At 38.5% G+C, this 27,969-nt stretch overlaps 1 protein-coding gene across 1 annotated transcript in view; it reads left to right on the top strand.

Annotated features, from left to right (window-relative positions):
- The window catches only part of COL25A1 (collagen type XXV alpha 1 chain), a 535,067-nt gene that overhangs the window by 339,299 nt on the left and 167,799 nt on the right, over positions 1 to 27,969 (top strand). Inside the window, exons 6-7 of the mRNA XM_049885528.1 lie at positions 20,168 to 20,194; positions 20,338 to 20,364. Coding sequence (XP_049741485.1) covers positions 20,168 to 20,194; positions 20,338 to 20,364 — 54 coding nt within the window. The remainder of the gene's footprint in view (positions 1 to 20,167; positions 20,195 to 20,337; positions 20,365 to 27,969) is intronic.

Below are 27,969 nucleotides of genomic sequence, written 5' to 3' on the forward strand. Positions count from 1 at the left end.
CCATTAAGTCTGGTCTTTTTATGAGAATTTGGGGTCTGCATCCCACTGCTCTCCTGCTCCCTGAGGGGTTCTCTGTTGTGTTCCCTGTCAGGGCAGTCATCAGTTGTAGCCAGGCACCATCTAGTTCTTCTGGTCTCAGGCTGAAGTAGGCTCTGGTTTATGTGGCCCTTTTTGTCACTCGGGCTTGTAATTACCTGTGTCCTTGGTATTCTTCATTCTCCTTTGATCCACGTGGGTTGAGACCAATTGATGCATCTTAGATGGCCACTTGCTAGTGTTTAAGACCCCAGACGCCTCTCTCCAAGGTGGAATGCAGAATGTTTTCTTAATAGATTTTATTATGCCAATTGATTTAGCTGTCCCCTGAAACCATGGTCCTCAGACCCCTGCCACTGCTACGCTGGCCTTCGAAGCATTTGATTTATTCAGGAAACTTGTTTGCTTTTGGTTTAGTCTAGTTTTGCTGACCTCCCCTGTATTGTGTGCTGTCTTTCCCTTCACCTGAAGTAGTTCTTATCTACTATCTAATTAGTGAATGCCCCTCTCCTACCCTCCCTCCCTTCCCCCCTCATAACCACAAAAGAATGTTTTCTTCTCAGTTTAAACTATTTCTCAAGTTCTGCTAATAGTGGTCTTATTCAATATTTGTCCTTTTGCAACTGAGTAATTTCACTCAGCATAATGCCTTCCAGGTTCCTCCATGTTATGAAATGTTTCACAGATTCCTCACTGTTCTTTATCGATGCGTAGTATTCCATTGTGTGAATATACCATAATTTATTTATCCATTCATCTGTTGATGGGCACCTTGGTTGCTTCCATCTTTTTGCTATTGTAAACAGTACTGCAGTGGCCATGGGTGTGCATATATCTGTTTGTGTAAAGGCTCTTCTTTCTCTAGGATATATTCCAAGGAGTGGGATTGCTGGATCTATTTCTAGCTTTTTAAGGAAGTGCTAAATAGATTTCCAAAGTGGTTGTACCGTTTTACATTCCCATCAGCTGTGTATAAGTGTTCCAGTCTCTCCACAGCCTGTCCAACATATTGTTTTGTGTTTTTTGCGTTAATGCCAGCCTTGTTGGAGTGAGATGAAATCTCATTGTAGTTTTGATTTGCATTTGTCTGATGGCTAATGATCACGAGCATTTCCTCATGTGTCTGTTAGCTACCTGAATGTCTTCTTTAGTAAAGTATCTATTCATATCTTTTGCCCATTTTTAAATTGGGTTATTTGTCTTTTTGCAGTTGAGTTTTTGCAGTATCATGTAGATTTTAGAGATCAGGTGCTGATTGGAAATGTCATAGCTAAAAACCTTTTCCCAGTCTGTAGGTAATCTTTTTATTCTTTTGGTGAAGTCTTTGGATGAGCATAGGTGTTTGATTTTTAGGAGCTCCCAGTTATCTAGTTTTTCTTCTGCATTGTTAGTAATGTTTTGTATACTGTTTATGCCATGTGTTAGGACTCCAAACATTGTCCCTATTTTTTCTTCCATGATCTTTATCATTTTAGATTTTATATTTAGGTCTTTGATCCATTTTGAGCTCGCTTTTTTGCATGGAGTGAGGTAAGGGTCTCGTTTCATTTTTTTTGCAGACGGAGATCCAGTTATGCCAGCACCATTTGTTAAAAAGGCTGTCTTTTCCCCGTTTAACTATTTTGGGGCCTTTATTTTATTTTATCAAATATCAGCTGCTTATATGTAGATGGATTTATGTCTGGATTCTTAATTCTGTTCCATTGGTCTATGTATCTGTTGTTGTACCAGTACCAGGCTGTTTTGACTACTGTGGCAGTATAATAGGTTTTAAAATCAGGTAGAGTAAGGCCTCCCACTTTATTCTTCTTTTTCAGTAATGCTTTACTTATCTGGGGCCTCTTTCCCTTCCCTTTGAAGTTGGTGATTTGTTTCTCCATCTCATTAAAGAATGTCCTTGGAATTTGGATTGGAATTGCATTAAATGTATAGATCGCTTTTGGTAGAATAGACGTTTTCATTATGTTAGCCTTCCTATCCGTGAGCAAGGTATGTTTTTCCACTTGTGTAGGTCTTTTTTGGTTTCTTGCAGAAGTGTATTGTAGTTTTCTTTGTATAAGTCTTTTACATCTCTGGTAAGATTTATTCCTAAATATTTTATCTTCTTGGGGTCTACTGTAAATGGTATTGATTTGCTGATTTCCTCTTCGATATTCTTTTTGTTGGTGTAGAGGAATCCAACTGATTTTTGTATGTTTATCTTGTATCCTGATACTCTGCTGAACTCTTCTATTAGTTTCAGTAGTTTTCTGGAGGATTCCTTAGGGGTTTTTTGTGTGTAAGATCATGCCGTCTGCAAATAGAGATAATTTTACTTCTTCCTTGCCAATCTGGATGCCCTTTATTTCTCTATCTAGCCTAATTGCTCTGCCTAGGACTTCCAGCACAATGTTGAATAAGAGCAGGGATAAAGGGCATCCTTGGCTCGTTCCTGTTCTCAAGGGGAATGCTTTCAGGCTGTCTCCATTTAGGATGATGTTGGCTGTTGGCTTTGTATAAATGTCCTTGATTATGTTGAGGAATTTTCCTCTATTCTTATTTTGCGGAGAGTTTTTATCATGAATGAGTGTTGAACTTTGTCAAATGCCTTTTCTGCATCAATTGATACAATCACCTGATTCTTGTCTTTTATTTATGTGACGGATTACATTAATTGTTTTTCTAATATTGAACCATCCCTGCGTACCTGGTATGAATCCCACTTGGTCATGGTGAATTATTTTTTTCATATGTTGTTGAATTCTATTGGCTAGAATTTTGTTGAGGATTTTTGCATCTAAGTTCATGAGGGATATAGGTCTATAATTTTCTTTTTTTGTGAGGTCATTACCTGGTTTTGGTATCAGGGATACCCTGGCTTCATAGAATGAGTTTGGGAGTATTCTGTCCTATTCTATGCTCTGAAATACCTTTAGTAGTAATGGTGTTAACTCTTCTCTGAAAATTTGGTATAACTCTGCAGTGAAGCTGTCCGGGCCACGGCTTTTTTTTGTTGGGAGTTTTTGATTACCTTTTCAATCTCTTCTTTTGTTATGGGTCTATTTATTTGTTCTACTTCTGATTGTGTTAGTTTAGGTAGGTAGTGTGTTTCTAGGAAATCATCCATTTCTTTTAGGTTTTCAAATTTGTTGGAGTAAAATTTTTCATAGTAATCTGATATGATTCTTTAATTTTAGTTGGGTTTGTTGTAATATCACCCATCTCATTTCTTATTCATGTTATTTGCTTCCTCTCCTGTTTTTCTTTTGTCATTTTGGCCAGTGGTTTATCAATTTTGTTGATTTTTTCAAAGAACCAGGTTTTGGGTGGAATGTTCTGTATATGTCTATGAGGTCAAGTTGGTTGATTGTAGTATTTAGGTCTTCCGTGTCTTTATTGAGCTTCTTTCTGGATGTCCTGTCCTTCACCAAAAGTGGTGTGTTGAAGTTCTCCTACTATTATTGTGGAGCTGTCTATCTCACTTTTCAATGCTGATAGAGTTTGTTTTATGTATCTTGCAGCCCTGTCATTGGGTGTATAAATATTTAATATGGTTATATATTCTTGGTGTATTGTCCCTTTAATCATTATATAGTGTCCTTCCTTATCCTTTCTGATGGATTTAACTTTAAAGTCTGTTTTGTCAGAAATTAATATTGGCACTCCTGCTCTTTTTTGATTGTTGTTTTCTTGATATATTTTTTCCCATCCTTTGAGTTTTAGTTTGTTTGTGTCTCTAAGTTTAAGGTGCGTCTTTTGTATGCAGCATATAGAAGGATCGTGTTTTCTAATCCATTCTGCCACTCTCCTCTTTATTGGTGCATTTAGTCCATTTACAGTCAGCATAATTATGGATTGGTATGAATTTAGTGCTATCGTTTTAATGTCTTTTTTTGTGTGCTGTTGATAGTTTCTTTTTCCCACTTGATTTTATGTGCTGAGTAGATTACCTTTATATATTGTCCTTTCCTTATATTCGTTTTTGTTGATTTTGTTTCTGCCGAGTCTCTATTTTTTTCTTGTATTTTATTTTGCTGAGTAGGATAGTTTGTCTCCTTTGTGGTTACTTTCTTATTTGCCCCTATTTTTCTAAATTTAAACCTACCTTTTATTTCTTTGTGTCACCCTATCTTCCTCTCTATACGGAAGATGTAAGATTACATTTCTTAGTCCCTCTTTATTGTTTTAATGTTGTCTTCTTTTATATAATAACATCACTGTTACTCTGTTTTGAGCTTTATTTTTTTTAATCTTGCTTTTGTTTTTTGATTTCCCTATCTGGCTTGACTTCTGATTGCTTTGCCCAGTGTTCTAGTCTCGGGTTGATAACTGATATTATTGATTTTTTAACCAAAGAACTCCCTTTAGTATTTCTTGTAGTTTTGGTTTGGCGTTTACGAATTCCCTAAACTTCTGTTTATCTGGAAATGTCTTAATTTCACCTTCACATTTAAGAGCAGGTTTTGTTGGATATATGATTCTTGGCTGGCAATTTTTTTCCTTCAATTTTTTAAATAAGTCATCCCATTGCCTTCTTTCCTGCATGGTTTCTGCTGACTAGTCCTAGCTTATTCTTATTGACTCTCCTTTGTAGCTGACTTTTTATTTATCCCTAGCTGCTTTTAAAATTCTCTCTTATTTTTGGTTTTGGCAAGTTTGATTATAATATATCTTGGTGACTTTCTTTTCAGATCTTCCTTATGTGGAGTTCGATGAGCATCTTGGATAGATAGCCTCTCATCTTTCATGATACAGGAAAGTTTTCTGCCGACAAGTCTTCAACAATTCTCTCTGTATCTTCTGTTATCCCTCCCTCTTCTGGTGTTCCAATCACTCGTAGGTTATTTCTCTTGATAGAGTCCCACATGATTCTTAAGGTTTCTTCATTTTTTAAAATTCTTTTATCTGATTTTTTACAAATATATTAGTGTCAAGTGATTTATCTTCAAGTTCAGAAATTCTGGCTTCTACTTGCTCAATTCTGCTCCTTTGACTTTCTATTGAGTTGTATACTTCTGTAATTTTATTGTTAATCTTCCGAATTTCTGATTATTGTCTATGGATTTTTCCAGCTTATTAAATTTTTCATTATGTTCCTGATTAATCTTTCTAATTTCTTCAGTTGCTTTATCTGTGTGTTCCTTGGTTTGTTCTGCGTATTGCCTCATTTTATTCCTGATATCTTGAAGTGTTCTGTATATTAAACTTTTGTGTTCTGCCTCTGGTAATTCCAGGAATGCACTTTCATCTACAACATCCCTGGATTCTTTGTTTTGAGAGCTTGTTGAGGTGATCATGGCCTGTTTCTTTACGTGACTTGATATTGACCGTTGTCTCCGAGCCACCTATAAGTTATTGTATTAATTTATGTTTGCTTACTGTGTTGTAGCTTCTTGCTTTGTTTGGATTTGATATGCCCACATGGGTTGCTTGAGTGAGCTAGCTTGATTATTTTCACCTTTGGAGCTCTGACATCCTATCACCAGATGGCTAGAGCTGTTATCAGGTATATCAACCTAGGAGTCCATTCAGTTTTCTTGTATGAATTCAGCTCAGGTGTCCAGGTAGCTGATCATCAAGTATGTGGTACAGGCTCTGTCCTACAGTCTTAGAGGGGCAGGGGTTATTGGTGCAGGTACTGGTATCTCGTTGCAGCAGGGGGTCATGCTCTGAACAAGGCAGGGGCTTGAGGCCAACCCCCAAGTGTCTCTGAGGAAAGTATGTCCCTGTTCCCTAGAGTGTGCAGGTGGGTGGGTTCTGCAGACAGACCATGGGCACCCAAAGTTTTTGGTTGTAAGGACTGGGAGGTACCAGGTTTCCTTGGACCCCTGTCGCGGGTGGCTGTGTGACCCGAGTGGAACTACCAGTCCTTAGGCCCCTGATGTGGGTAGGTGAGGACCCTGTTTAATAGGCAAAGCAATGTCAAACATGAAACACCCACCTCTCCACTGCACAGCTGAAACGGTTGGAGTCTGCCAACAAGGGCCTATTCTCCTGAAACAGGCCCACAGAGGTCCATGCAGAGGGGAAGGGTGCTCAAAGTCCACAGACAATTTATGCCTGGACAGGGGCCACTTCTGTCCTGAGCTCCCCCGGTTAATGGAGCTGGCAAATTATCTTTTCCCCAAATGCAATTTTTTTCCTTCTTAAAGGCCTGGAGGATGGCTGTAGGCACTCAGCAGTGCCTATCTCAGGCCCAGGGAATTCAGCTGCTGAAGTCGGCTTGGGCGTGGGGTGGTGCATTAGAATATACGCAAGTGCTTAGCTTTTGCTGAGAGTGCCGTTCTTCTCTGGTTTTGGAGGTGTGAGTAGGCTGTGTGGCTGGCTGCTTCTCCCTGAGGAAAACACGGCCAGACCCTAGTACCAGTCCACCACCGCTGCTCGGGGAATGGTGCCTGAGGGCTCCCTGCAATTCAAGTCCGATAAGTCCTCTCTACTTCCGAACCGTCTCTTCCTCCCTCTGCTGCTCTGTACATTTTCTAAGCTTGCCTTCGATGCTCAGGGCTCCTAGCTTGTCATAAATATACTCGCTTCACTTGTTTTTTCAGGTCTTTGTTGAAAAGAGGGCTCGCTGGAAGCGTCTGTCTCTTCCACCATCTTGGCTCCACCTCTCTCTTTTTTTTTTTTTTAAAATAATAGTTTCTGAGCAGTAGAGGTAAAATAGCATATAAAACCTGTTACTCTTGGAATGTTTTCAACCACCCACCCAGCACATTTCCCAAAATAACTGTCCTTAGGTTTTAGGTAATCTATATGTTTGTTTCCTTCATCGTGAGGCCAAATATTTAAAATAAATTTCATCTTATTTTGTGTTTACTGTGATTGAAAATATTAAGTGTGTGCTTCATAATCACTCCTATTGGCAGGCCAGGCATTTTACAAGATGCTATATGTATTTTTTTTTTTTTAATATATATAGTGTTTTATCTTAGCCACTTTACAGATGAAGAAACTGCGGCTAAAATAAGTTACTTAAGCTACTGAAGATCATACAGCTGATCACAGCTAGGATTTCAGCCAGGATTCGTTTGGCTCTAAAGCTTGAACTCTTAACCACTGAGATACTTCATTTTACATACTTTATTTTAAAATAATTCCCCAAAAATATGCTTATACTTTTTTTTACTTTTTACTGAAGCATTTAAAAAGAAATTATACACATACGTATCTATACATGTAGATAAAAAAAAGGAACTCATAATTTTACCTCAGATTTTTCCAAAAAAAGTTTTTTATCTTTAAAGTTTACACATGTGTAGCTCATGTTTTTTGCAAGGTTGAAAGTCTATAAAATGAAATAATTTGGGGATTTGAAAAAGAAATATTCCTAAAAATAGATAGTATGCTAATAAAGCAGAAAACTATGAATTATTTCAAGTTGGGTATGTATTTGGAAGAACAGAGGTTCACATTTTAGTTAGAGGTGAACCTGTGCTAACTGTATTCAGAAGTAGATTTATCCACACCTTAAGCAGCTAGAGTCCCTCTTTTTTAAGTAAAACATTAGATTTCTAATTGTTGATGTTATTTGCAGTGTGATTATGTACAGTTTCAGATACCTGCTAAAAACGGCGGCATCAAATTCAATTTCATTATGGACATTTAAGAGTGTATCTCTCATTGGCACAATAAAATAAAACCAAACCAGTTATAGTCAAGTTGATTCTGGCTCATAGCGACCCTGTAGGACAGAGTAGAACTGTTCCATAGGGTTTCCAAGGAGCAGCTGCTGGATTCAAACTGCTCGCCTTTTGGTTAGCAGCCAAGCTCTTAACCACTGTGGCAAGTTATAATACAGTCTAGAGAATAGGTAGAAGTCTTAGCATTAGTAGAATTGAGGCTTCTATCCTAGGTATACAAGGGAAACACTCGATGCTACCTGTTTCCTTCCTCCCTGAAGACTGTGAACACTGAGAAAGTAAAATTTGCAAGAGTGCGTAAGCATATCAGAAAGAAGACAGGTGTCCAGCATGCACCGATGTGGTGCTTTGCTCCTACAGAACAGCCAGTGCAGCAGACCTTTGAAAAACTAGGGAAATTATGGTTTTTAAAATATAGCAGTTCCATTTTCAGTTTGCAGTTTACGAAGTAGAGGAAGGGGAAATATAGTAAAATCCATTGCTGTCCAGTTGATTCCTATAAGATGGAGTAGAACTACCCCATGGGCTTTCCAAGGAGCAGCTGGTGGATTTAAACTGTTGACCTTTTGGTTAGCAGCCGAGCTCTTAACTACTGCAGCACCAGGGCTCCATGAATGTAATAAAGGTGTACTTTTTTTTTTATTTAGAAGTTAACATAGAAGAAGGATGGCTTCTGCTGTGGTGTCAGCACAGTATGGCCACCACATATTATCTGTGCTTCTTTTACTCAAGGGTGATGAATGAGAGAACTCCCTCTCTCTATCAGTTGTTTCCAATTAGGCCAGCCAAAGCTGCCAACACTCTGGGTTTGAAACACACCCCTGAAATGAGATTTAAAACTCTGTATGGTTCACTTGGCTTTGGAACTGCTGGGTTTAACTGGGTTAAACCAGGTTAGGCCAACCCTATTGTGCAAACACACTAAGTTGTGAACTTTCTAATGGGTACCAGTATAGACCAGTTGCCATCACGTCAACTATGACTCATTGTGACCCCGTATGTGTCAGAGTAGTACTGTGCTCCATAAGGTTTTTTTTTTTTTTGGATATTTTATTGTATTTTTGGGAAACCGTGTACCCAGCAAAACAGGCTCCTATTCAACAATTTCTACACATACTGATCAGTGACATTGGTTACATTCTTCACATTGTATCAACATTTTCATTATTTTCATTCTTGTTGTTCCATTCTATGAACCTAGTGTCACAGCGCCTCAACCTTCTCATCTGTGCTTTAGAGTATTTGTTGACCATTTGGTCTATATAGGTGATTTTTTAAAAGAGAGCAGTACTTAATGGTGATATTCATTACTTTATGAGCTAATCAGCTATTTAGCTAAAAGGTGACTTAAGGAGTCACCTTTCCCATCGCCATAAATAAAAAGTGACTGCTATCTAGAGAATGACTCTCCCTTATCCCATAACTACCAATAAATGTTGTACTCTGTATATATATTCTTGTCACTTTATAAAAGTGAGATCATAAAATATTTGTCCTTTTGTGGTTGATTTATTTCATTCAGCATAATGTCCTCCAGGCTTATCCATATTCCAAGATGTTTTGGGATCTCATCATTCTTTACGGCTGCATAGTATTCCCTTGTTGTATGTACCACATTTTGTTTATCCATTCATCCATTCATCCATTGATAGACACTTAGGTTGTTTCCATCTTTTGGCTATTGTGAATAGTGCTACAATGAACATAGGTATGTATATGTGTGTTTGTGTCTCTTCTAACAATTCTCTAGAGTATATACCATTCTAGAATGGGGTTATTGGATCATAAGGTAGCTCTATTACTCATTTTTTGAGGAATTGCCATACTGTTTCCATAGTGGTTATATCATTTCACATTCTTACTAGCGGTGGATAAGGATTCCAGTCTCACCACATCCTCACCAACATTTGTTGTTTTCTGGGTTTTTTTTTTTGTTGTTGTTGTTGATTTTCTTTGGTTTTGTTTTACCAATGTCACTTTAGCAGGACTGAGATGGTATCTCATTTTAGTTTCGATTTGCAGCTCTTTAATGGCTATCATTACATGCTCACTGTTAACCAAAAGGTCAGGAGTTTAAACCCACCAGCCGTGGGAGAAAAATGTGACAGTGCGCTTGCATAAAGATTAGAGCATTTGAAACCCTATGGGGCAGTGCTGCTCCATCCTATAGGGTCATTATGAATTGGAATTAACTCGATGGCAATGGGTTTGGTTTTGGGTTAATGGCTAATGATAGAGAACATTTTTTCGTGTGTTCGCTGGTGCCTTGAATGTCCTCTTTGGCTAAATGTCTGTTCATGTCCTTTGCCCATTTTTTCTTTGGTTGATTTGTCTTTTTGTTGTTGAATTGTAGACGCTTTATATATATTTTGGAAATTAGACCCTTATCAGGTATGCTGTTCCTGAAGATTTTTTCCCAGTCTGTAGGTTATCTTTTTACTCTTCTGATAAAGTCTTTTGATGAGCATAAGTATTGAGTTTTTATGAGGTTCCAGTTATCTAATTTGTCTTCTGCTGTTTGTGCATTTGTAGTTGTTTTTGATAATCTATGTTTTCAAAAAATTAGGTCTCGTAGTTTTGTCCCTATGTTTTGTCAAATAACTTTATAGTTTTAGTTTAAACATTTAGGTATTTGATCCATTTTGAGTTTGTTTTTGTGTATAGTGTGGGGTATGGGTCCTGTTTCATTTTTCTGCAAGTGGATATCCAATTTTGCAAGTGCCATTTTTTGAAGGGACTTTCTTCCCCCAGTGAATGGACTTTGACCCCTTGTCAGCAATCGTTTGTCCATAGATGGATGAGTTTATTCCTGGGTTGTCAGTTCTAGTCCACTGGTATACGTGTCTATCATTGAACCAGTACCAGGCCATTTTGATTACCGTAGCCGTATAGTATGTTTTGAGATTGAGGAGTGTGAGGTTTGTCCTTCTTCTTCAACTCCATAGGGTTTTCAATGGCTAATTTTTTTTTAGAAGTAGATCACCAGGCTTCTCTTCCAAGGCACTTTGGGGGGGGCTAGAATTGCCAACCTTTTGGTTAGAAGCTAAGCAGCTTAACCATTTGGACCACCCAGGAATCCCTTCAAGACTCCCTGTTAAGTTGTGTTGATGGCCCCATATCCAATCAGTTAACTGTTCTTGTTGGTTCTATCTCAGAAATATCTTCTGTATCTAGAACTTCCTCTGCATCTTCACTGCCACAACCTAATTCAGACCTTCATTATATCTCTCCTGAATCAAGGCAATATCCTAAGAAGCTCCCTAGCACTCCATGTTCTCAGAGTTCTGCAAAGCACATTTGATCTCACTACTCCGATATTAGACTGATGACAGAAGCAGGTCCAGACACCTGGGCATGGTTAACCAGCCCTCCTAAGTCTTTCTTTTCCACCCCCTCCACTTTCCACTCCACATATGTTCTTACCTCCCTTAACTCCTCATCTCTGTCCTCTCACACTATGCATGCTCTTCCTTTCTGCCTGAACTGCTTCACCCTCACCCAGTCCTTTTTATCTCTGGCCAACTTCCAAGAGCCAGTTCCAATATCATCTTTTCAAATCTGGCTCTCCTACCTTCTTTCTTTTCTATACTCCCACAACACAGCATTATTGCACTGATCGTAATTATATTTATGTCCCCCTTCTGCAGACAAGAGCACGTTGCCTATTTGATAGTAGGCCATAAACGCTTAGAGAATGAAGCTTACTTGTTATCATAATTCTATATAGTGAAAAGATTAATCAGAAAAAATTGGTTATATTTCAAGAATGAAAGTAATCTGGAATTAAACTGAAGTTATCTGTATTTTTCTGGAATAGAAATCAAAACCCCATTCTTATTCCAGCAGATCTAGCTGCTAAGAATTTCCAGAGTTTGCTTCTTTTTCGTTTTTACTACCTCTAGAAGAATTTAATTTTGTTTTCATGAGTGTTAACTTTAAAAAATGATTACCTCCTTAACTTTGCCATTTTGAAGTGGGCAAAATTTATACTTCTAGTGAATGAAAGGAGCCTTGGTGGCATAGTAGTTAAGAGCTCGGATGCTAACCAAAAGGTCAGCAGTTCAAATTCACCAGCCACTCCTTGGAAACCATATAGGGCAGTTTATCTCTGTCTTGTAGGGTCACTATGAGTTGACACTTAATTGTGCTCATGAGAAACCTTTACGTAGATCAAGAGGCAGTTGTTCGGACAGAACAGGGGGATACTGATTGGTTTAAAGTCAGGAAAGGTGTGTGTCAGGGTTGTATTCTTTCACCATACCTATTTAATCTATATACTGAACAAATAATACCAGAAACTGGACTATATGAAGAAGAACGGGGCATCAGGATTGGAGGAAGGCTCATTAACAACCTGCGTTATGCAGATGACACAACCTTGCTTGCTGAAAGTGAAGAGGACTTGAAGCATTTACTAATGAAGATCAAAGTCCACAGCCTTCAGTATGGATTACACCTCAACATAAAGAAAACAAAAATCCTCACAACTGGACCAGTGAGCAACATCATAATAAATGGAGAAAGGATTGAAGTTGTCAAGGATTTCATTTTACTTGGATCCACGATTAACGGCCATGGAAGCAGCAGTCAAGAAATCAAAAGGCGCATTGCATTGGGTAAATCTACTGCAAAGGACCTCTTCAAAGTGTTGAAGAGCAAAGGTGTCACCCTGAAGACTAAGCTGCACCTGACCCAAGCCATGATATTTTCAATCACATCATATGCATGTGAAAGCTGGTCAATGAATAAGGAAGACCGAAGAAGAGTTGATGCCTTTGAATTGTGGTGTTGGCGAAGAATATTGAATATACCATGGATTGCCAAAAGAACAAACAAATCTGTCTTGGAAGAAGTGCAGCCAGAATGCTCCTTAGAGGCAAGGATGGCGAGACTGTGTCTTGCATACTTTGGACATGTTGTCAGGAGGGATCAGTCCCTGGAGAAGGACATCATGCTTGGCAGAGTACAGGGTCAGCGGAAAAGAGGAAGACCCTCAACAAAGTGGATTGACACAGTGGCTGCAACAGTGAGCTCAAGCATAACAACGATTGTAAGGATGGCGCAGGACCGGGCAGTGTTTCGTTCTGTTGTGCATAGGGTCGCTATGAGTCGGAACCGACTCGACAGCACCTAACAACAACAACATGAGTTGAAACTGACTCAGTGGCACCTAGTAACAACAACAATAGTGAATGAAAAGCATTCTTTAGTACACTCAACCCCTATGAACATACCTCTTTCCCAGCTATATTTCAATTACTTTCGTGTACGGATTGAAATTGTGTTCTCCAATAATGTATATCAATTTGGCTAGGCAATGATTCCCAGTATTGTATAATTGTCCACCATTTTGTCATCTGATGTGATTTTCTTTGTGCCATAAATCCTACCTCTACGATGTTAATGAGGCAGGATTAGAGGCAGTTGTGTTAATGAGGTAAGACTCAATCACAGGATTAGGTTGTATCTTGAGTCAATCTCTTTTGAAATATAAAACAAAGAAGCAAGCAGAGAGACAGAAGGACCTCATACCACCAAGAAAGTAGTGCCAAGACCAGAACAAATCCTTTGGACCCAGGGTCCCTGCGCTGAGAAGCTCCTAGACCAGGAGAAGACTGATGACAAGGACCTTTTCCCAGAACCTACAGAGAGAGAAAGCCTTCCCTGGGAGCTGGCACCCTGAATTTGAACTAATAGCCTCCTAAACTGTGAGAGAATAAATTTCTCTTTGTTAAAGGCATCCACTTATGGTATTTCTGTTATAGCAGCACTAGATAACCAAGACGACATTTAAATCCAATATTTTCCTGAATCCTTTTCATTGTGTCTCTCTTTGCCTTTAGTTTGCTCTTATCATTCAGTTGAAATAGACAATAGACCATGGGAAAAGAGCTAAACACTTCAGTTACTTGGGAAGAAATAGGTTGGGAAGGCTGAAATTGGTATAGGCAAAGACTGACATTATAGTCTTGATACAAATAAAAGTTGTTACTGTAAATTTTGAGTTTGAAATCATTTGAATAGTTTGATGCTGGAGCCCTGGTGGCGCAGTGGTTAAGAGTTATGGCTGCGAACCAAAAGGTTGGCAGTTAGAATCCACCAGCTACTCCTTAGAAATCGTATGGGCAGTTATACTGTGTCCTATAGAGTCACCATGTGTCAGAATTGATTTGATGGCAACAGGTTTAACAGGTTTGGGAGTTTGAAGCTTGCCACTGAAATTTAAATATAGAATTTGCTAGTAAATTAATAACACAAATAATGCTCTAAAAATAAAATGTTCCAACTACCGAATAGCAACACTAATAATAAAAACGTTGTTAGCACATTTATGCATTTTAGAGGGTCCTGCTACCTGAAAGATTGGCAGTTGGAACACACCCGCTACTCCGTGGGAGAAAGATGTGGCAGTCGGCTTCCACAGAAATTTACAGCCTTGGAAACCCTATTGGGCAGTTCTACTCAGTCCTTTAGAGTTGCTACAAGTCAGAATTAACTCGACGGCAACGGGTTTGGTTTATGACTTAATTATATAAAATCAATTAGATAATTTCATATATTATTATTTATTTATTAAAAATAAGCCTTACAATTACTGGTGTGAGACTGGAGAAACCCGAAGAGTATGACCCCCCGACATCCATTTAACTCAGGAATGAAGTCACTCCTGAGGTTCACCCTTCAGCCAAAGATTAGAGAGGCCCATAAAACAAAATGAGACTAAAGGGGTATAGCAGCCCAGGGCAAGGACTAGAAGGCAGGAGGGGACAGGAAAGCTGGTAATAGGGAACCAAGGCCGAGAAGGGAGGGTATTGACATGTTGTGGGGTTGTTAACCAATGTCATAAAGCAATATGTGTACTGTTTAATGAGAAAGCTAGTTTGTTCTGTAAACCTTTATCTAAAGTACAATTAAAAAAAAATAAAATAAGCCTTATAAAAGATCTGCCTTCAACATCCTGGAGCAGACCAGGACAAGAATACCCAAACTATAAAGCTGTGAATCCTATTCAGTTATTTATGACTGCAGTTTTTATCACCTTTCCCTCCCACGGATGTCAACCTTGTTTTAGCAACAAAGTTTTATCTTCAAACAGTTATCAACCAGCCATTGAGATTGTTGTCTAAACAACAAATGTATCTGCTAAATACTGGATTGTTAGCTCTTTTTAGAAGCTACAAAATGCCTTTGGGCTTAACATGCTCTGTATTTCAAATATTTCAGTCATTTGTATTGTTGGGTATTTGTTAGTATTTTGTTGTTGTTATTGCTTTTCCTCTAAAAATGAAGTAACTAACTTAAATAATTGCCTGGTTTTAATTTTTAAAGGTACTAAAAAAATCAAAGAAACCTTTTTTAAAAAATCATATTGTTCTGACTTAGAAAAGAACCATGGCGCCCAAATTTTGAAATGCTATCTGTGTTTACTAAGGGAGCTCACTCTTTTTCTTCACATTTAACCCATGTTTGCAGTGAAGAGGGGTCAACTTAGAAGAAAGAGTGGGATTTCAGTCAGAGCAGAAGAAAACACCTGCCACTAATCCCGAGTGCACAAGTGGGGTCTCTGTGTCCGAAGGAGCCCCCGCAGCTGTGACCTCTGCTCCGGTGCTGTCTTGGGCTGGCAGGTGCCAGGACGCCATTCTGTCTGCCCAGAAACAACCCCTTTTGAAGCAGCGCTATTTATTGCTTAATCGGGAACGCAAATTTTCAGTGTTCACCTTGCTTTTGGTGAGCTGGCCGAAGAGCTGTAGTTGACATGGGTGGCTTTGGCATTAGTAACTCAATTTGGAGAAATAAGAGACTGTTCCTACTGAAAACACTGCAAAATAATTTCAGAAAAGCTTTGACTGCGAAGGTGCCATGTGACCTAACGAGATGCTTTAGAGGACTGTTATGACTGCAGATCTGGCCTCTGAAATCTCGCCAGCAAAAGCAAACAAAATTTTAAGGAGTAGAAGCCTTTTGGGGGGGGGGGGGGACTAGCCACTGGGGGGAGCCCTGGTGGTCAATGGTTAAGAGCTCGGCTGCTATCCAAAAGGTCGACAGTTCTAATCTACCAGCCACTCCTTGGAAACCCTATGGGGCAGTCCTACTCTGTCCTCTAGGATCACCATGAGTCGGAATCAACTCCATAGCAACTGATTTTGAGCAACTGGGGAAGAGTGTCACTCAGTAACAGCTGAACTTAAAGTAATTAGATTTTCTATGGGACATTTTCCTTAATACTAGTATCTGCAAAGTGTTTGACTTTGACGCTAGAGTGCTTAGCTTTTCCAGGACAGGGTGATGTCTTTCTAAATCAGCTTTCCCTACATACTTTATACCAGGGTCTAGAACATTGCCGAATAATTCTTTGTAGCATTTAACAAATGTATGTAAAAATCAATGTAGAGGTTAAATAACATGCTACTTAAATTAAGTCTAGAGCCTGCATTGTATTTCTTAAAATTGATGGTAGGTATCCTCTCATTTTTCTTTTCTTTGGGTTTCCTTTCCCCCACCCCAAGTAAAATCCTGCTTGTATAGAATTAGTGAGCCTTTGGGGTGTGTTAAAAATGACCAAATAAATTCCTTACACCTAATTTTACAGAAATAATCACACACTATACTCCTTACACACTGCTTGATTTACTGAAAACATTAATAAAAACGTGAAGAAAAATTTCAATGAAAACATTAAGAAAAATCATTTTCTTAGCTTCCTTTTTATTTAAAAAATATTGAAAAGAATTTTTTGAGTAAGAAAGAAAAGGGTTTTGTCAAGTTGATTCCATTACCTCAGGCCTTTAGGCCTCTCCCTGTACCTTTCAATTCCCCTTCGTTTCATTTGGAACTTGAGATATTGGGGCCGGTTTCCATGACACTGTGGGAAATGCATTTGGGAGGCATCTGTTGAAGGCAGGCACTGGATATTGGGCATCATTTTTTCTGACTATCTAGTTCTCGACCTACATACAATACTTCGTGTCCCGAACCACTGCATTTAAAGACATGTGAACTCAGTTGGTGTTCTGGCTCAGTCACTTACAAGAAGCCTACCCTTGAGTTTGTTTGTTTGTTTGGCATCTATAGAAGGGAGAGGGACCTTTTGGTGGTTCAGTGGTAGAATTCTCACCTTATGCAGGAGACTCAGTTTCGATTCTGGCAAGCGCACCTCACACACAGCCACTACCCATCTGTAAGCGGAGGCTTGAGTGTTGCTGTGATGCTGAACAGATTGCAGCCAGGGTTCCAGACTGAGAGAGACTAGGAAGAAAGACCTGGTGTTGTACTTCTCCAAATCAGCCAGTGAAAACCTTATAGATCACAACAGTCCAATTCACAACTGTTCATGGAGATGATGCAGGACCAGGCAGCATTTTGTTCTGCTGTGCTTGGGGTTCCATGAGTTGGAGGCTGACTTGACAGCAGCTAACAACAACAATATAAAAGGGAAATCATAATACATTCCTAACTGGGTTGTGGAGCAGATTAACTGCAATAACAGGTAAGAGTTCTTTGCTGAAGGTAAAATATACAAAATATGAGATATGTGTTTGTTATTATTAATTTTATGATAACCTCACAGCTGTTACCAGAAGTGCCACAACTGAGAGAAAGAATCTGGTACTGTTCCTCTGTGGATGATACTTAGCTGAGGGAGATATTTTGGTAGGCAGAGCTTTCCTCCATTCCCACCTTCAGTGACCTAAAAAGAGGGTACTTTAGTAGAGCCCTAATATTACTTCCTGTCTAGACTTCTTCCTGTCTCCCCACCCTGCTAAGGATGGAGGCAAGAGATTGATGAAATGCCCCAATTCCTCAAGCGGGCTGACCACCGAAAGAAACATACTTCATTTTTAAGAGCTAGAAAAGACAACATTTTTGATGCCTCTAGAGTTAGCTTTTCACACTAGCACTTTTGTTCACAGATCAAAAAAAAAAAAAAACTTGCAGTGTGGCTCAAGGATAGACCAACTGCCCAGTGGAACCAAATAGAGATTTCTGAAAGACCCACGAATGTGTTTGGTTACCTGATGGGTGACAAAGTTACCACTGTACTACAGTGGAGAAAAAATGTGCTTTCAATAAATGGTGTTGAACTAATTTGATATTCATATGGAAGAAGAGGTATCTTGACTTTGACCTCATAACATATATACAATCAATTCTAGATGAATTCAGATATAATATGAAAGATAATACAATAAAGCCTTAAAAAAAATGTCTGCCTTGAGTACTATGCTCTCTTAAGAACTATCTATATGGGATCAAATTGACAATAGCAACTCAAAAAATTAGATAGGAACCTTAGGGGGCAGTGAATTTATGTTAATGGGGAAGGAACAACTCAGAAAAAGAGAGTGAGAATGGTTGGACAACTTGAAGAATGTAAGCAGTGTCACTACATAGTACATGTAGGAACTGTTGAATTGGTGTATGTTTTGCTGTGTATATTCTTAACAACAAAATAAATAGAATTTTTTAAAAATCATTAAAAAAAAACAACAAACAGCCTATTGCTTTTGGAATAAACATAAAACAACCTCTTCATGACCTTGGATTAGGCATAGATTTTTTAAGCAGAATGTAAAAAAGTTGTAACTCTAAGGAGAAAAAACAATAAATCGAGTTATATTAAAATTAAGAACTTCTGTTCCTCAAAAACACCATTAAGAGCATAAAAAGACAATCCACAGAGTGGGAGAAAATATTTATAATAATTATATATAAGACTTATATCCAGAACATATAAAGAATATCAGTTAGCCAATCTCTCTCTCTCTTTCTCAATGTACATGCATATGTGTGTGTGAAAATTTATACGTGTATGTATAATACATAACATAAAATATATAAAGAACTCATACAAATCAATAGGACAACTCAATAGAAAAAGGGCAAAAGATGTCAATGGACACTTCATGAAAAAGATTATCAAAATGACTAATAAATGTTTTTAAAACTGTTCAACTTAATTAATCACCAGGAAAATACAGTTTAAAACTATAATGTGAAACTGCTGGACACCCCCTGAATGTCTAAGATGAAAAACCAAAAGTTGGTAATGATATGGGAGAACTGAGATTCCCATATACTACAGATGGGAGTGTAAATTGTTAGAACCATGTTGGAAAACTAATTGGCAGTATCAAAACTAACTTTGGGCATGTTATGAGGAAAGATCAGTCCCTAGAGAAGGACATCATGCTTGGTAAAGTAGAGAGTCAGTGGAAGAGAGGCAGACCCTCAACAAGATGGATTGACACACAGTGGCTGCAACAATGGGCTCGAACATAGCAACGATTATAAGGATGGTGCAAGACCAGGCCGTGTTTTGTTCCGCTGTGCTTGGGGTTGCTATGAGTCAGAACCGAATCAATGGCACCTACCAACAACTAAAACTAAATATGTATCTTACTCTGTAACCTAACAATTCCACTCCTAGGGATATACCCAACAGAAATGCATACACTTTTTTTTTTAACCAAATGAGATGTACTAGAATGTTCATAGTAGCAATATTTGTAATAGCTAAAACCTAGAAACTGGAAACAAATGGCTCCTAACAGTAGGATGAACAAATAAACTATGGTATATTTACACAATGAAATATTATAATGCAGTAAGAATGAAGAGTCTACAACCACACACAAAATTATGGGTAAAACTTACACATTTTGAGCAAAATAAGCCAGGCATATACTGTATGCTTACATTTATAAAATACAAAAACAGGCAAACCTGTGCTGTCAAAGGTCAGGATCAGGGTTATGGGTGGTAACAAAATGGTAAAACAGGGGCTTCTGGGTTGCTGACACTGTTGTTGTTTCTTTAGCTGAGTGCTACTTGAATAGATGTGTTCAGTTTGTGAAAATTTATTTAGCATATTAAATACTTGTAACATGTACTTCTCTCCCTGTATGTGTGTGTATATATGTATGTGTGTATGTTTTATTTATATATATATATTTAGGAGCCCTGGTGGCATAAACAAAAACAAAAAAACCCAGTTCCATCGAGTCAATTCCGACTCATAGCAACCCCATAGGACAGAGTAGAACTGCCCCATAGAGTGTCCAAGGAGCACCTGGCAGATTTGAACTGCCAACCCTTTGGTTCGCAGCTGTAGCACATAACCAGTATGCCACCAGGGTTTCCCCTGGTGGCATAGTGGTTAAGAATTAGGTGCTAACCAAAGGTCGGAGCTCAAATCCACCAGCCACTGCTTGGAAACTCTATGGGACAGTTCTGGCCTGTCCTATAGGGTCGCTATGAGTCAGAACATACTCGATGGAACCTTAACAACAATAACAACAAATATATATATACTTATTTACCATAATTACCATTGCCATAAATACACCATATTTACAACTACAGTTTAGAACCCAAAATTTTTTGAGAAATGTCATTGACAGAGCTATCGCTGTGCTGTTTACATATATCTTGTGATACTAGGTGATCTATTCAAAGTACAGTAATTCTTAATTAAAAACTTTTTTTTTTCATCTTTCTGTTTCTTTTTTTAGGGCCCTCCTGGTCCAAAAGGCGATAAGGTAAGAATTATGACAGAAACAAATTGCATTAGTGGAAATTCATATTGACATGACCTACACCATATTATAATGTGGTCTTTTAAAAATGAGCATTACTTATAAACTTTGTGCTAAAGCTGTCGTCTCATCTTCCTTCTCTACAGGGAGAACAAGGTGACCAGGGACCTCGGGTAAGTTGTATTCTTCCTAGCCTGGGTAGAAAATTGTTTCCAGCTCCAAACTCATTGATTGAAGGTACCCAGCTTCATAACTGCCTTTGTGTTGCATGGTTTAGTAGTAGCTGGCAAAAATACCACACCACTTGTAAGTACAAAATGTGTATATCCTGTTGCATTACTTATCTTGATGCCTATAAATGGAACATACTACAATAATTAGCCGTATTGATTAAGGAGTCAGAGCCAGAATCACTTCTAAAAGTCAACAACAGCCACCTTTCCGATGGCTATTGGGTCCTTCAGAGATGTATGCATTGTTTTGCAATATGGAGGCTACGTGGATTTCTATGGAATTTGATCTTATTCTGCAGTTAAACTTCATGTGCTATTGCATAAATATGTTTTACTATAGATGATGAAATTATTCATGTATTTTACATTTCTTCATCGTAAGTTTGAATAATACTTACCTGAATTTCTTATTTTTTGTAGATCTTTAGCAGATAAAAGGTATAATACACTTTAGCTTTCCAGGGAGGAGGGGTGTTCTTTTATTCTTCTCAAATGTGGCCCTTTTAACCATTATAACACAATGGTGAAAGCTTTGTTGTTACCTTGGTAGTGCCAAGTCCTCTGTTTCACATCTGTGCCTTATTACCCAAATGTTCAGACATACTGTTCCAATGATGTAGTGGCTCGGTTCAGACATACCTCTCAATTTTCTCATGTCACTATGCACAAAAGCAAGCATTTGGTTGAAGAGAACCTTTTTTTTTTTTTTTTTACAGTGGAAAAGCACATTTAAAACTTTGGGGTTGAAAACAAATTATGTAGATCTTTTGTAAAATGCACTGTGTATAGTTAATTATTGAGTTCATTTATACTGCAGTAGAGATTTTATTGCAAAGGATGCAACTGATGCAAACCTGAAAGTTATGTAGTCCTATTACCTCTTCGTGTTTCCTAAACTTGATACAACTTACGCTGCCATTTACTTGCCCTTCGGTTCTTCAGCTATTTTTTAACATAGAAATAATGATTATGCCTCAGAGCATTTCATTTCGCACGGCAGTTATTCTAGCTGGTGACTAGCTTCTAGCTAAGAGCTCATCTTAATGGCCAAAGGGATTAAACGTGAAATCTCCTGTCATGGGTGTGAATGGAATGAAACTCTCAGAACTTTCAATGATTAGAATATAGCCACTTGCTGTGTATGTGGTGTTTATTTCACATGGCATGTCTCCATGTATTGAGTATCGTTTCCTTCTACACAAAATATCCAAATCACTCAACTTGTCCTTTCCAGGTAAGAGGGAAACAGTTTCCATTCTGAGAAATCTTCTCTTGGCAAAGGAAGCTAAGGGGTGGTTCACAGCTTAGCTGTCATCAGTACGCATGTAGTCTTCATTTTCAAAAAGGTGTGTTGGCTTTCATCATTCCAAAGAGTGATGATTGATTATAGAGCTAGGCCAATTTTTTCAGGATGAAACATGAAACCATGTGAAATTCACCTGGTTTCATGTTGCATTACAGACTAAGACTTGGACCAGGTTCCTTAAAAGTTTGGCCAAGGTTCATCAACTACTTTGACAAACCCAGACTGCCTTTCATACAGATTTCAGCCAGTTTTCACACCGACTGAGGCCAAGTTTCACACGATCCAGGGGCCACGTAGCATTTCAGGTGGAAAGTGGCAAAAATTGATCTCATTTTCTCCTGGATCTGGCTTTGTGTTGAAGGAATTTGGATTGAAGTCATAATGCAGGATGAATCTTCTTGGGTAAGAATCTAAGTGTCCTGGGAAATATTTATGAAAGAGGATGAGATCCCACTGAATTGGCTGTCTTTTCTAGGGTTCCTAATTCAGAAACAAAGCAGGTCACATTCAGTACTCTTAGAATTTTATAAACATGCTTTAAAGTAAGATAGTATTAGGCACTCATTAGAAAATTTATCATCTCAAGATAGTAAGATTTTTGTAATAGTAAGGGTAATAGTGAAGGTTTTATATTTCCAGAAAGTATCCTAGAACTGGAAAAGTCTTCAATTTAATGAAAATCAATTTTATCCATATCCTCTGTTCAGGCACACCATTCCAGCTGATGCTGACTGGAGATTCTATACTTTAAAATGTAGATAGGTGTTTGTATTTGAATATTCTTTCCATTTCTATGCTGTCATCACTGATTTTGAATTGCGTGTTTTACCATTTGTTTCTAGTTATTTGCTTCCTCCCTTAATTAACTTAACACTATGACCCTTAAAACTTTATCACCTGGGTTCTTTGTTAGATGACTTTCCTTTATGGGACCTCTGCTGTTTGCTTGAATTTATCCTTCTTTCTTCTCTTTGGCTCCTCAAGTGTCAAACAGGACTATGTTAAGCCATAATATATAAAGTAGGAAAAACTTGAAGATAATGTAGGAATTAAGAATGTGAAATTTTAACAGTATATATTGAGTATCTACCATGTGCAAGATATTGTGCTTAATACCATAGTGATTACACATCTAACCACTTTTCTCTGTCCCTTCTCCTTCCCCTGAATTCAAGCTACGATCATTTCATGTTCTTGATTTCTGCAATAGTGTTCCAATCAATCTTTCTGCTTCCACTCTTGACCCTGGATAATCCATTCTCTATACCATGGCCAGAGAGATCATTTTACATTGTAAATTAGATCATGTTACTCTCCTGTTTAAAACCTTAGAATGAAATCCAAACCACTTTCCTTGGCCTGCATGAACCCTCCTGCTCTGACCCTTGCCCACCTCTATAACCTCCACTCCCACTGGTCTTCCCCTCCACCCATTATACCCTGGCCATACTGGCCTCCATGTATTCATCAAAAACATTGTGCTTATTCTCACCTCAGGACTTACTTTTCATTTGCCCTCTTCTGGTCTTCTTGTGATTAGATTCTTGTTGCTGAGATTCCTTCTCAAATGTCACCTACTTGGGGAGTACTTCCCTTACCATCCAATCTACATCTGAAATTATCCTCCTTTGTTGTATATTTACTTGCTTATTATTGGTAAAACATTCCCCTCTTAGAACATATGCTCTATGAAAACAAGGACCTGTCTGTCTTGTTCACACCACCATCACCTTGAACACTAAGGACTCAATAAATATTTGTTGAATGTATGAATAAAGTATTATTACATTATTACTGGTCTCAAAACAAACAAACAAACAAACAGACAGACAAACAAACCAAGCCCACTGATGTTGAGTCGATTCTGACTCATAGTGACCCTATAGGACAGAGGCTGTAATATTTACGGAGCAAACTGCCACATCTTTCTACCACAGAGTGGCTGGTGGGTTCAAACCACTGACCTTTTGGTTAGCAGCTGAGTGCTTAGCCACTGTGCCACCAGGGCTCCTTATTGCTCTCAAGGAGCTGATAATTTTATGGGTGCATGAATAAGAACAATATGTGGTTATATATTTCCTAAAAAGCTATATCAAGAGATGTTAGAAAAGTGAATGTTCTTTCGTTTTATAGAATTTTTGCAGAAGAGGAGATGCTTGAACTAGGACTTGATAAATGGGTAAACTTTGGTAGATAAGGTGAAGAGGGAGACATTTCAAGATGAGGAAATAACCTGAGATGATACACATAGGAAATGGCCGAATTCATTTTAGGAACCATAATATTCCATTTGCCACAAAAATAGGTTAAATATAGAAAAATTGTTTCAAATGGTGCTGAAAATTTTTAATTGAAGTTATATGATGGAACATTTGAATGTCTAGTGTGGTAACCAATAGGGAACCATTAGATATTTTTGAGTACGTCATTTGACATATACTACCACCTGACTGGTTGGTATCACTACAAAATGATCTTTGTGAACATCTACTTGGTGGTAGTGTTTATTATGGATTGTAATTGTGAGACACTAAAAGCAGGGAGTTCAAGTCCACTTAGAAACTATGTCAGTCATCCAGGAAAAGGGCATAAAGTTCTGCACTCTAAGGATAATGTCCATTCCTCAGTGGAGAGGTCAGCAGAGTAGGTGAGCTGACTCAGCCTGGAACATCAGGGACACTCTGAGCAGAAAGCTGGGTGTTAGACTGAGAAGTTCAGCAATGGAGTGGGACTAAAGTAAGTGAGCCAAAGAAGAGATTTCAAAGGGGTCATTAAAATATTGAAGGATTCTCTACCTTTCCTATGGGGACTAGGGCATGAGTTTATTTTTCTCACATGAGGAGAAGTTTGGAGAAAGGAGTTGCTGGTATTGATGACATAATTTGATTATATTAGCTTGTAAGTCTCTGCAAATCTCTACCTCCATGACTGCAAAAAGGCTGATGCAAGTCCAGCCATTATATCTGTATCAGCAGGAAGGATAAAGGGAGAAGAATCTGCATCAAGAGAACAAAGTCTTGCCCAGGAAATCACAGCAGACTTCTGCTCACTTCTTGTTGGCCAGACTATGTCACATAGACATCCCAAAGCTAGAAGGGAACCAAGGAGAATGGCATTACGAAGGAGTGTTAGGTTAACTCATCAAAAGAATTTGCCACAAGCGCCAAACAAAAACCTGGGCAGACAAAGAGGGAAAAGCAGGGATGACACTAGTCAGAAAGAGATTGAGATAGAGAAGTCTTGAAGCAGAGAGTGGGAGATGGATTTGATCTATATTGTATTTACATCTAGACCCCATAGCTATAGATGGAGTTATGGCTAGTGTGATCTTTAAAGTTGTCTGTCAACTTGGCTGGGCCAGGATTCTCAGTGGTTTGGCAGTTATGATGTAGTTTGGCTGTCGTATGATGATGTAATCACCTCCGTGATGAGATCTGCTGTGAGTAACCAATCAGCTGAAAGGGAGTTTCCTTGGGGGTGTGGCCTGCATCCAATGTAGATGGACTTTCTGGCAAGGTTATCGAGTGTTTGCTCACTCTGGATCCTGCAGCTGGCTCCTATTCATCTGACCTCCAGTTCTTGGGACTTAAGCTAGCAGCTTACCTGCAGTTTTGCCTGCCAGTCTTGGGATTGATTGGTCTTCGAAGCCTGTGAACAAGAGCCATGCTGTCTGACCTGCTAATCTTGGTTTCACCAGCCCCTGTGGCTACTGTGAATCAGGAGAAGCCTCCAGCCTGACCCAAGGACTTGGAGTGTTCCAGCCTCTACAACCGTGTGAGCCATTGTCTTGATAATCAATCTCTGTCTATGTATCTATATACTTTACTGGTTTTGCTTCTCAAGAGAACTCAGCCAAAACAGCCAGGTTAAGTTAAAAAAAAATGCTGTCAGGGAATAAAATGGAAAGACACTGAAGTGAAAATTCAACAGTACTTGGAGCTAATTGGATGTGGGGGCTGAAGTTGAGAAGGAAGATAAAGATTGGGCTGAAGTTTCTGGCTTGGTGCTTTATAAAAATTGGTCAGAGGAAAGTCGGGAGGATAAACGATAAGTTTAATTTTAGTTATGTTGAATTTATGATCTTGGTGAGACACATTGCATTGTAATAGTTTAGAAAACAGAATCACGTGACTAGAATCCTGAGGCAGTGTCAAAACTGGAGGTAACCCTTGCATAGCTGAACTGTCACAAAGTAAGAGCTGAAGCTACAGGAGAAGATAAGATGATGGTGGTAAGAGTGAGGAGAGACCCAGCCTAGGATAGATCCTTTAGAAATATCCACCTTTAGGGAAATAGGTGAGAAAGAAAGCATGTAAAGGTAGAACCAGGACACTAAAATGTTTGAAAGCCAAAAGAGGAGCCACCTTAAAGTGATTGAAGGTAGCTAACAGAATGCTTTTACTAAAAAGAAAGCACAGGGATGAGGTCTATAAAAAGCTTTTAGATATGGTGTTTGGCAGTCATGGGATATTAAGAGTGGATTTTGTTAAAGTAGTTGGAGCAGAAGTTAGAGTGCAAGAGGTTAAAGAGTAAATGGTAGGGAAGTTGACTATCTTTGAATACTGTTGATGGCATATGATTTAATGCAGAAGAAAGTGGGCTGTTTTGGCATTCACCTTCTGTCAGTATACATTGAGCCACTTCTGAGCCCATAGTTTTAGGCATAATATAACATCCATAAATATCATTTGATTTTATTCTAGGAGGCATTGAGTTTTAGATTTCCACAGATGAATATGTCCTGACATTAGAATTTGATTTCCTTCCTTGATTCTTAAGAAGATGTCATTACAAATTTGGCATTAATCTTCAATTCTTTTTTGCAGTCAACCATTACACTATAGCAGTTAGGCCTCTGGTCTGTATGATCAGGATTGTGCTTTATACCTCTGCTGTCAGTAAGCATGCCAGTGTTTGATTTCTCCATTTCATCTTGTAGTTTTGTATTTATTGGAGCCCTGGTGGCACAATGGTTTGGCTGCTAACCAAAAGGCTGTCAGTTGGAACCCACCTAGAGGCTCCATGGGAGAAGGACCTGGCAATCTGCTCCTGTAAAGATTACAGCCTAGAAAACCCCACGGACAGTTCTACTCTGTCACATAGGGTCAGTATGAGTCGAAATCAGCTTGACTACACCCAGCAACAACAGCAGTAAGCTTTGTTTTACAAAGTTTTGAGGCTATAACTTTACCATGTATTCAAGCAGAGATTGGATAACCTGTTGTAGGGTGATTCCTAGACTGAATGAAACTTGGGTTAGGACATAACACCTCACGTAATAATAAGGTTGTTGTTAGTTGCTGTCGAGTCAGCTCCAACTCATGGTGACCTTATGTATAAAGAACAAACATTGTCCAATCCTATATCATCTTCATTATTGTTGGTATGTTTTAGTCCATAGTTGTGGCTATCATGCCAAACCATCTAATTGAAGATTTCCTTTGTTTTCTCTGACCACATAATAAGTACTAATTGTTTAGAGTCTTACAACTTGCTGAACACCTTTCTAAGTAAGCAGCACACATCATCTCTAAACCTCACTACTTCAGCAAAATAGCTTATCAGGGAGGAAAAGTAAGAAAAAAGGATATAATAGAGTGAAATGATTGTCCACATGGGCTGGAGTCAGTCTGAACGGGGATCAAATTCTATCTCTACCACTATATGATTCTGTGGTTATTATAAGAATCACCCATGTAAGAACTCAAAGTACAACCACTATGGAAAACAGTGTGACGCTTCCTCCAAAAACTAGAAATAGAAATACCTTATGATCCAGCAGTCCCACTCCTAGGTATATATGCTAGAGATGTAAGAGCAGTGACACGAATAGACATATGTTTATTGCATCGTTATTCACAATAGCAAAAAGATGGAAAAAACATAAGTCTCCATCAACAGAGGAATTGATAAGCAAATTGTGGTACATACATACAATGGAAAACCATGCAACTATAAAGAATAAGGAGGAGTCCACGAAACATAACATGGGTGAATCCGGAGGACGTTATGCTGAGTAAAATAAGTCAATCACAAAAAGATGAATATTGTATGGTCCCACTCTTATAAAAAAATCAAGAATAGATATACACACAGAAAGCAAGTTCTTTGATGGTTACCTGGGATGGGAGGTAGAAGAGGGGGAATCACTTTCTAGATAGTAGACACTTGTTACTTTTGGTGATGGTAAAGGCAATTCCAAGTCAGCACAACTTGACCAAGGTAAATAAAGACACTAA

The sequence above is a fragment of the Elephas maximus genome, chromosome 5 (assembly GCF_024166365.1).
Source record: "Elephas maximus indicus isolate mEleMax1 chromosome 5, mEleMax1 primary haplotype, whole genome shotgun sequence".
NCBI lineage: Eukaryota > Metazoa > Chordata > Mammalia > Proboscidea > Elephantidae > Elephas > Elephas maximus.